The sequence below is a fragment of the Gymnogyps californianus genome, chromosome 2, assembly GCF_018139145.2.
Source record: "Gymnogyps californianus isolate 813 chromosome 2, ASM1813914v2, whole genome shotgun sequence".
Lineage (NCBI taxonomy): Eukaryota > Metazoa > Chordata > Aves > Accipitriformes > Cathartidae > Gymnogyps > Gymnogyps californianus.
In genome coordinates this window covers 119,246,871-119,257,765 of record NC_059472.1, presented here as the reverse complement: position 1 = coordinate 119,257,765, position 10,895 = coordinate 119,246,871, and the positions used below count along the sequence as shown (strand labels likewise).

At 49.3% G+C, this 10,895-nt stretch overlaps 1 protein-coding gene across 1 annotated transcript in view; it reads left to right on the top strand.

The window, feature by feature from the left end:
* The first annotated feature begins 8,431 nt into the window (after window positions 1-8,431).
* Window positions 8,432-10,895, top strand: part of GLB1 (galactosidase beta 1) — a 47,795-nt gene continuing 45,331 nt past the window's right edge. The window contains exon 1 of the mRNA XM_050890912.1: window positions 8,432-8,485. Within this exon, the coding sequence (XP_050746869.1) occupies window positions 8,432-8,485 (54 nt within the window). The remainder of the gene's footprint in view (window positions 8,486-10,895) is intronic.

Below are 10,895 nucleotides of genomic sequence, written 5' to 3'. Positions count from 1 at the left end.
TAACAGTGGTAGCGCCTCTGTGATAACATATTTAAGAAAGGGAAAAGAAGTTCCAGGGGAGTTGCAGTTGCAGCCAGAGAGAGCGGAGTGAGAAGATGGGAGAGAAACAACTCCGCAGACACCAAGGTCAGTGAAGAAGGAGGGGGAGAAGGTGCTCCAGGCGCCGGAGCAGAGAGATTCCCCTGCAGCCCGTGGTGAAGACCATGGTGAGGCAGGCTGTCCCCCTGCAGCCCATCGAGGTCCACGGTGGAGCAGATATCCACCTGCAGCCCGTGGAGGACCCCCCGCCGGAGCAGGCGGATGCCCGAAGGACGCTGTGACCCCGTGGGAAGCCCGCGCTGGAGCAGGCTCCTGGCAGGACCTGCGGACCCGTGGCCCCGTGGAGAGAGGAGCCCACGCTGAAGCAGGTTTGCTGGCAGGACTTGTGACCCCGCGGGGGACCCACGCTGGAGCAGTCTGTTCCTGAAGGACTGCACCCCGTGGATGGGACCCATGCTGGAGCAGTTGGTGAAGGACTGTCTCCCGTGGGAGGGACCCCACGCTGGAGCAGGGGAAGAGCGTGAGTCCTCCTCCCCCTGAGGAGGAAGGAGCGGCAGAAACGACGTGTGATGAACTGACCCAAACCCCCATTCCCCGTCCCCCTGCGCCGCTCGGGGGGGAGGAGGTAGAGAAAATAAGGAGTAAAGTTAAGCCTGGGAAGAAGAGAGGGGTGGGGGGAAGGTGTTTTAAGATTTGGTTTTATTTCTCATTATCCTGCTCTAATTTGACTAGCAATAAATTAAACTAATTTTTTCCCCAAGTCGAGTCTGTTTTGCCCGTGACGGTGTTGGAGATATGCGAGAAACAAAAACAAAGGATGCTATTTAGTTAACGAGGCATGACCTTGAGAAGAGAAACAAGATGACACCATTAAGTCAGTGGGTAAAGACATACCAAGATAAGCACAGGGGCAATCAAAGAGCTACTTGAACTGTGAGTGAACTATCCTAATTAACATACTAGAAAACCCACCCTTGAGTAGGGAGAGCCCCCTACCAACAGAAGCCCCTTCCTCACAGAACATGCGCAGTAAAAAGGAGGACACTGCGACTTTAAGTGGAGATGAGACTTGCGAGAACCAATAGGAACGAGAGTAACTAAGCAAAACTGTAAAAATACTGATAACTGTTGCTTGAAAGGTATAAAATGCTTTACCGTGTGTCAACCAGGTGTGCTAGCTTTGTGGAGTTACCACCTAGCACCCATCTCTGCGCAGACATGAAATAAACAAATATCTCGGCTCTGTGTGTTAATCGGCTTTTTTGCACACCGGGTGAAAGAATCCTGATTTTTTGGGACAACATTTTGGCGACCCAGATGGGACGGCCATAAGGCCTTGCCCGGATCGTCTTGCCGTCCCCGACAGCGGACCGGACCGGACTGAGCTCCAGCGCGCACCGACCTATTGATCGGGGACTCCTCCGGATTCCCTCCGAAGCCGGGGCGACAAGCGACTCAAAGGTGCAACGCCAACCAGAGATATTTGTATCAGGGTGAAAGGGGAATGAATCCTTGGATTGGTGAGTATAAAATTTAATTACAAATTCAATGACTCCCATGGAAGGTTAAAGGGTAAAGTCGCACGTAGACGCTCGGCAAGGGGTGCCGTAATTGACCAGGGGGGTCAGAGCCGAGTGCGCAGAAAGTCGCCGGTGGGGCGCATAAAGTCGCACGTAGACGCTTGGCAAAGGGTGCCGTAATTGACCAGGGGGTCAGAGCCGAGTGCGCATCAAGTCGCCAGGGGGGCGCATAAAGTCGCACGTAGACGTTCGGCAAGGGTTGCCTTAATTGACCAGGGGGGTCAGAACTGAGTGCGCATACTGACCAAGGGGGGTCAGAGCGGTACTGACCAAGGGGGGTCAGAGAGGAAATTACTGACCAAAGCGGTCAGAGTGGTAATTACTGACCAAAGGGGTCAGAAGGGTAATTACCGACCAAGGGAGTCAAAGCCGGCAAATAGGTAAATTCGGTTAAAATGGGAGCAAGCCAATCCGTGATTCCTCCCTGTAGCCCTTTGGGGTGTATTTTGAAAAACTGGAATAAGTTTGGGGGAAATCTAATGACTAAAGATAAAATGAAAAGATATTGTAATCAATGGTGGCCAAATTATAAATTGGGTTATGATGAAGTCTGGCCAGAAAATGGATCGGTAAACTATAATGCTATATTACAATTGATGTCGTTTTGCCGTTGGATGGGGAAATGCGACGACGTACCTTATGTTGATGTCTTTATGACTTTGTATAGAAAATCTGATATGCGGGAAAAATGTAAGCTAAAGACTGACCTAGTGATGTATACAGCTTCTGAGGAAAAGGAGAGTGCTTGTTGCATAGGCTGTGATGATAGAAAGACTGCAGGGGGAGAAGAGCAGAAAGATGTGCAACTGTTAGTCCCGACAGCCCCACCACTATACAAAAGCAGTGCTGGACAATTGCCAATCGATCCTAATTTACAATCGGGCAATGATAACTTTAGCCCCATTTCCAGCCGGACTAGGGGGCACGCTGAACCAGTTGTACAGGCTCCCCTGAGACAAGCAGTGGGACCGGAAAGACTGCTGGATTTTATACATGTTCCGTTCACTACCTCTGAGCTGTTAAATTGGAAACAATCTGTTGGATCCTATAGGGGAAACCCTGAAGGAGTACATCAACTATTAGAAACTATAATGTTAACACATAATCCCAACTGGGGAGATATACAGGCTCTGCTAAATACATTCTTTGCGGCAGAGGAAAAGAGAATGGTGATTGAGAGGGCCAGGGAAGAAGGGGGAAGGAGAAACAGGCAAGAAGATTCTGAGGAGTTTCTGCCTACTAAAAGGGACCCAGAATGGGATCCTAATAGGGGGGGATGAGGGCTCAACTGAAGCAGTATCAGCAGCTGATACTATATGGGGTTCAGCATGGAGTGCCTAAACCGAAGAATGTGTCTAAGCTTTACGAGGTAAGGCAGGGTCTGGAGGAAAATCCATCTGCCTTTTACGAAAGGCTATGTGAGGTAGCTAGAAAATGGACAGACTTGAATCCGGATGATGAGGCAAATCAGAGGATGTTCAATATGTTGTTTATTGGGCAGTCAACTCGGGATATAAGGAGAAAGTTGCAGAAAGTTGATGGAGCTGGGGGAATGTCGATCTCACAATTGATAGAGATAGCGTATAAGGTTTATAACAATCGAGATGAGAGGGAAAGAAAAGAAAAACAGAACAAAATAAAGTTGCAAGCATCTTTGCTGGCAGCGGCAATAAATGGAAATGATGTTGAAGGGAAGGGTAGAGGAAAAAGTAAAGGAAGAGGAGGATGTGGTGGCATAATGCAGGGAAGAGGATTGCAAAAACGAACCCCTTTAGGGCTAAATCAGTGTGCAGTCTGTAAACAGGAAGGACACTGGAAAAATGAGTGCCCGAAACGAAAGAGGCCAAAGGAACGGGATCATATAGAAAATTCTAATCTTATTATGTTAGAAGATTCAGACAATGAATGAAGGGGACTGGGGGAGAACATTAAAGTCTCCCCAGCTGATCCCCTGGTTCCAGTTAAGCTGGGGAATGAGACCATAGATTTTTTAATTGACAGTGGGGCTACTCATTCAGTGGTCACCAGTTGTAAAGGACCTCTAAGTAAAGTAACTATACCTATTGTTGGGGCAAAGGGAAAAAGAACATTAAGGCCATTTTTACAACCAATGGAATGCACAATTGGGGGAGCTAAATTAATTCATGAGTTTCTATACATGCCAGAATGCCCCCTACCTTTACTGGGACGAGATATATTATGCAAACTAAATGCACAAGTAACCTTTTCTAAGAATGCTGTACAGCTCCATATCCCACCTGAAACTGCCTGGAGAGCTCAGATCTGCTTGCTGACAGATGAAACATCAGAAGAAATTGAAGAGAATATTCCAGATGCTGTATTAAATGCAGTAATTCCCCTGGTATGGGCTTCAAAAAACCCAGGTAAAGCAAAAAATGTGAGTCCGATTAAAGTAGAACTAAAAGAGGGGGCAAAACCAGTAAGGGTGCATCAATATCCTGTTAGGCTGGAAGCTCGCAAGGGCCTCGAAGCCCTGATAAATACCTTTATTCAATATGGATTACTCAGAGAATGTCAATCTGAATACAATACACCGATTTTACCAGTGAGAAAGCCTCACTCCCAGGATTACCGATTAGTGCAGGACTTGAGGGCTATAAATCAGATAACGAAAGATATACATCCTACGGTGTCCAACCCTTATACTTTGTTAGCTTCTGTACCTGAAAACAATGCCTATTTTACAGCGTTGGACCTAAAAGATGCCGCCTTCTGCATTCCAGTGGATGAACAGAGTCAAACACTCTTCGCTTTTGAATGGGAGAATCCGACTACTGGAAGGAAAGGACAACTGTGTTGGACCGTTCTTCCCCAGGGATTTAAAAATAGTCCCACTTTGTTTGGTGAGGTACTGGCTAAAGAATTAGAACAATGGCGAACTAATAATGATAACGTTACTCTCTTACAGTATGTGGATGATATCTTAATTGGAGCAGATACTGAACAGACTTGTACTGAAGCTACAGTAAGCCTACTAAACTTTCTGGGACTGGCTGGATACAGGGTCTCGAAGAAGAAGGCCCAAATTGCTAAGGAGCAAGTCCGGTATCTTGGTTTTAATATATCAAAAGGACAACGAGCACTAGGGGAAGAAAGGAAGGAGGCTATATGCCGAATAGCAGTACCAAAAACAAAAAAGCAGCTAAGGGGGTTTCTGGGAATGGCCGGATTCTGCCGGATGTGGATCCCCAATTTTGGACTCATAGCCAAACCCTTATATGCAGCCACAAAGGGCCCGGGGGAGTTGTTAGAATGGACTCCAGAGTGTCGGAGTAGTTTTGATGAAATTAAAAGAAAATTGATGGAAGCCCCAGCCTTGGGCCTCCCTGATCTGACAAAACCTTTTCAGTTATATGTGCATGAGAGACAGCAAGTGGCCTCTGGGGTAATGACTCAGATGCTTGGAAGTTGGAAAAGGCCAGTAGCCTATTTTTCGAAACAATTAGATGAAGTGAGTAAAGGATGGCCGGCTTGCCTTCGAGCTGTAGCCGCCACTGCTCTGCTAATCCAGGAAGCCCGGAAGCTCACTTTGGGACAACCAATAACAGTATTAGTCCCACATGCAGTGATGGCTATTTTAAACCAAAAAGGACACCATTGGATTTCTCCAAACAGACTGGCCAAATACCAAGCTATGCTAATTGATCATGAAGATGTTACTCTAAGCGTAGTATCAACTTTAAACCCTGCCACCTTGTTGCCAATAGCAGAACAAGAACCTTTACAACATGATTGTCTGGCAACTATTGAACAGGTCTATGCCAGCAGGCCCGATCTGAGAGATGAGCCACTAAAAAATGCAGATTTGGAACTGTTTACAAATGGCAGACTGTTGAAGTTGATGCATGTATGGTACAGGAACAACAGGGATTTATTTGCGAAAGTAATACCATCAAAGCTCAAGACATTTGTCTTGACACTGAGCAAAATGTTTGTCACTTCGAGATACATCCAAAAGAAATCCCTGGAACTGTACTCATATACATTGGGAAAGGATGTGTGTGTATAAGAACTCTATGTAATTTTATAGTCATAGATAATATTACTGTTGGGATAAATAATCACTCAAATACTTGCATTTGTAACTTTACTAACATTATAGGATGTGATTTCAACTATTCAGCTCCGGTTACGACTTATCAGCTAATACAATCCAATTATACTTTAGTTAAGGATCTATTGCTTACTCCCATTGGGATGGATCTCACACTGGTGAAAAAATTTTTACAACATAATGATCTACACCAGTTGCTGGAACGTGCCCGAGAAGAGGGACAAAGGACTTTAATCACCATTCACCATGACACAGAAGAGATACATCGTGTTTTGGACCGGGTGAAGAAAGATGGAGAACATAGGTGGTGGGAAGCCTTCCTTGGATGGTCACCCAAGACAACAGGCATTCTTAATCTCATGCTACACCCTGTTGTGATCTTGTTATTGCTAACATGTTTATGTTTACTGCTTATAATCATACTGTATTTTAAGGTTTGGCACTTGATGAAGCAAATTGCTCTAATGCAATCACCCAGGGTATGCACGCTCATGACAGAGGGAGATAAATCCCTCAAACTTGAAAACTTCCCTATAAAGGATAGGGAAAAATTCCAGCGAGACCTATGTCAATGGGAAGGAACCTATGAGCAGTTTTGGAAATTTTTGAAATCTCCCAGAGACTGAAGTTTTAGAATGAAAATATCTAAGTGAGACTTATTTTAAATAAAAACTCTTTATCTAAGTCTCAAAGGGGGGAATTGTTGGAGATATGCGAGAAACAAAAACAAAGGATGCTATTTAGTTAACGAGGCATGACCTTGAGAAGAGAAACAAGATGACACCATAAGTCAGTGGGTAAAGACATACCAAGATAAGCACAGGGGCAATCAAAGAGCTACTTGAACTGTGAGTGAACTATCCTAATTAACATACTAGAAAACCCACCCTTGAGTAGGGAGAGCCCCCTACCAACAGAAGCCCCTTCCTCACAGAACATGCGCAGTAAAAAAGGAGGACACTGCGACTTTAAGTGGAGATGAGACTTGCGAGAACCAATAGGAACGAGAGTAACTAAGCAAAACTGTAAAAATACTGATAACTGTTGCTTGAAAGGTATAAAATGCTTTACCGTGTGTCAACCAGGTGTGCTAGCTTTGTGGAGTTACCACCTAGCACCCATCTCTGCGCAGACATGAAATAAACAAATATCTCGGCTCTGTGTGTTAATCGGCTTTTTTGCACACCGGGTGAAAGAATCCTGATTTTTTGGGACAACAATGGTAATCGGTGAGTGATCTCCCTGTCCTTATCGCGACCCACGAGCCTTTTGTTTTATGTTTTCTCCCCTGTCCAGTTGAGGAGGGGGAGTGATAGAGCGGCTTTGGTGGGCACCTGGCATCTAGCCAGGGTCAACCCACCACAGTAGGAATGATTTTTGCTGTGATGCGTAGATTGCCAACTTTGTCCATACCACACGGGGGGGAAAGAATCGGTCAAGTATGTAAGACAAGAACTGGAAACATTGGTGGTGATGTGATTTTGGTATGCGTCTATGGCTTTGAGAATGGGAGGAGTGCCTGCCCAGCGTGTTATTGAAACGTCCTGTCCCCTGCCTGACAGGTTGCGTTGTGTGTGTGTGTGTGCAGAGGCTTTAATGTAGAAAGGGAAGTTGTTGCGTGTGGTGTGGAGCCGGGTTTAAAGGCAGCGAATGGCGTGGGTGTGGTGGTGTGCGTGTGGGTAGCGTTGGTGTTTTGTGCGGGGAGGTTTGGTTGGTTGTGTGTGTGTAATTTGGGGAAAGGAAGGAATGTTTTTGGGAGGCAAGGGCGGTGCTAGACGTAAGAGAGAGGAAGAGTGAGGAAGGTAAGGGTCCGGGTCCGGGTCCGGGTCCGGGTCCGGGTCCGGGTCCGGGTCGGGGGTCGGGTGGGGGGGTGATGTGGGTGTTCGGGGGAAGGCATTGGGTCCCCGTGGCGGGGAGGGTGTGGGCGTGGGTGGGGGCAAGGTGGTGTTGGGGCAAGCGGGTCCGGGGCGGGCGGGGCGGGGGGGCTAAGAGCGGCGCTGGGGGGAGGGGTGTCGGGGGCCGGTGTGGCGTCACCCGGCCCTCAGGTGTCTGCCGAGGGAAGCTAAGCAGGGGCGGCCCCGGTTAGGACCGGGATGGGCGACCGCCCGCAGACACCTTTTGGCTCTGCCCCTTTTCTTCCGCTTTGGGGGTCCCCGCCCTTCACTCTCTTGCCCTGGCCTTCCTCCTCCTCCTCCTCAAGCCTCCTCGCGCACCATCTGCAAATTGGCCCCTGGGTGCAAAGGGGGGTCGGGCCATCTCCCACCTCCTTTTTGGCCCGCCGGCCTCGCGCTCTAGCAGCCTCAGCGCCTCTGGGCCCGGCCCGTCCCCTGGGAGACGCATCTTCCACCTCCCTGGGCTGGGCTGGGCTGGCTGGAGGGGTGCGGGGCCTTTCTGCCCAGCCAAGGTGGCGGGGGGGCTTCCTTCGTCCCCTCGGAGGAGCTGGGGCAAGTCCCCGGCCCTGGGCCGGCTGGAGCGTGGGGTGTCCTGGGAGGTGGCGGGAGGCGACGGCAGGAGCAGGCAGGCAGGCAGGGCACTGCTGGCAGAGCGCCAGTGCTGCGGGTGCCGGCGGGAAGGAGGGATGCCCGTGCTGCGCCGGGCAGTTTCCCGGGCAGGGAGCGGGGCGGGGCTTGGCGGGGTGGGGCGGGGCAGTCAGCTGAGGGCGCCGTGTCAGGGGACGGCGGGTTGAGGAGCGCCCGCTCCGCCGCCGCCTCCTCCTGCCTGCCCGCTGCCGCCCGTCATGCTGCGGCTCCTGCTCCCGCTGGCCGGCTTGGCGGCACTCCTCCGGGCGGCGGTGAGTCCCCTCGCCTCCCCCTCCCCTCAGGGCACCCGCTCCGCGGCGGCGCCGGGGGGGCTGCGCCGTACGGCCCCGTGACTGTTGGGGGCGGCCCCGAGCTGTGAGGGGCGCGGCGGGCCGCCGGGCGGGCATGGCTCCCGGCTGGCAGGGGGCCTCCTCCCGTCCCCGGAGGAAGACGATTAACTTTGGGTCGTTTCTATTTCGTGAGCGATTTGTGGTTCGGGGGTGGTGTTACTTAGGGCGCAGGTACTGGGCCTGCGGCTGCGCGAGGGAGGAGCTGCCGGGTCAGGTGCGGCGGCGGCGGCCCGGCTCCTTTTCCTGAGCGATCCTGCCCGCTCCCGGCCAGGCCGGCCGCCGCGCGGGGCCCTCGCAGTTTTGTGTTGAGGAAGGGCTGGCCGTGCCCGCCATTGCACCCCGGGCGGTGAGCTGTGCCGTCGCCTCCAGGGGGGTGATCGCCGGGGTCGCTGCCTGATGGACGTGCGGGCCGAAACGGTGCTGCCAGCTGTACTGCTTCCACCGTTCCGAGTCCGCTCTGAGAAAGAATGTGTTACAAGGCCTCATTAAGCAACCCGTGGGGGGGGTGGGGGGGAGGGGCGGGAATCGAGCTGCAGTTACCCGATACCGACACTCCATTAGCAGATCCCATGGGAAAACTTGCTCTTCCTGTGGTGTGTGAGAGGAGGGAGAGGAGTTTTTCCTGTTCTGCCCAGGTTCAACATCGACTTTCTTGTTGCCGCTTTGTCCAGCGGCGCGCCGTAACGCTGCCTAAGCAGGGGCCTAGGCAAATCCCTGGTCTTTACAGTTGCTGTGGGAGCCATGCCTTGTCGCTTATGTCTGAGTTTGAAGCAGAGTGTCAGTATTATCTTGATAGATGTGGCTAATTGGATGATGCACGGGTGGTTACAGCTGTGTGAAAAGTAGCACAGCCTCATGGGAGACGTTTATCAAAGCGAAGATTGGATGACAGTTAAGTATTGTCTCTGAGGGGTGGGTTATGGTTGAGACAAAATTCTGAAGGTGGTGGGTAAGAGGAATGGAGAAACAATACTCACCAAATTTGGTTGTATTAGAGGAGGGACACTTGGTGGCTTTAGTAGATAAAATACTTTAAAAATATGCAGTGAAATTCAGGAAGTTGCTATTATGGGAGGTTGTAGAAGCGGACAGTGTTTAACAGATTCCAAAAAAGGATTAGCCAAATTAAAATACATCAGGTTCATAAACAACATCCAAAAATGACCAGGCAAGAGTCTGTCTTCTAACATCCCTGACGTAGTAGCTTTGTCAGCTGGAGGAGTATGAGGGGAACAGACCACAGACAGCGACCAGGGTCATGTCATTTCTTTAAACAGCATTTCTTGTTGCTGTTGTCCAGACAGAATATGGCCTGGTGTGTAGAAGAACTGTGGACTTGAACCAGTAGGGCATTTCTTAGGCTCTTATCTTTGTAGCTTTGTTTATTTTCTGTAGAGGCATGTGTGTAAAAATAGCACTGTTTTTTAAGAATAGTTTTGTAACAGCCGAGAGGGCTTGAGGAACTGAGGCTGGCAGGCACAATTTCTCTATCAACCCACAGTTCCCTGACCAAGCAATGAGGGAAGGGGTCTTTTTATAACTTGGTCTAGCCCTCCAAATATAGCAGGGTCCTATCATCACAGAGGTGCTGATGTTCTTTTAAATTAGCTAGGGAAAGTATATGCTGCAGATAAGCAACCTGGCAAACTCACGTTTGTAGACTTCTGGGCTCAAGCTCACTGCAGAGCCCTACAAGGCTGCTTTTGTGCCCTAGTTCTGAGGTATTTTTGGCTGTAATGATTGCTTACTTTTTCTCTAGTTAAGTGTGGACTGAGAGACAGGAAGTGTTTTGAAAGTAAGCATATGCCGCTGCATGGCTTTAAATAAGGTAGTTTGTTATCTCAAACTTGGTCTCTATTGTATGTTATGAAAGACCATCCAAACTTTTTTCATCTATAGTTAAAATAAAAGAGTAGGTTTATTTTAAATAGAAATGTGCAAACTGGGCATTAGTAGAAACACTATGAGCTCTGAGCAAAATACAGAGCAAAACAGGGAATTCTGGTATGATTCAAACATAACTGATGCTTGCTTATTTATTTTCAATCTGGGAGCAGACATGCATTAGACTTAGTGCTCCCTTTACTTCTAAAGGAGCACAATGGGTGATGTTTTAATCCCTTTTCAACTTAATTGCATCCTGTTAGACCAGGACATGCTGAAATAGGTGTTGAGTCTTGGGAACTGTAAATGTAGTGGAAGTGAGCAGGAAGCGAGTAGCAAAACACAATGTGAATTTCACTGGTCCTACTGATTTTGAGGGCTTTGGGGAAGTCTTATGCACAACTGGAGGCAAGGATATCTGCCGATACATCATCTGCAGTTTCTGGGA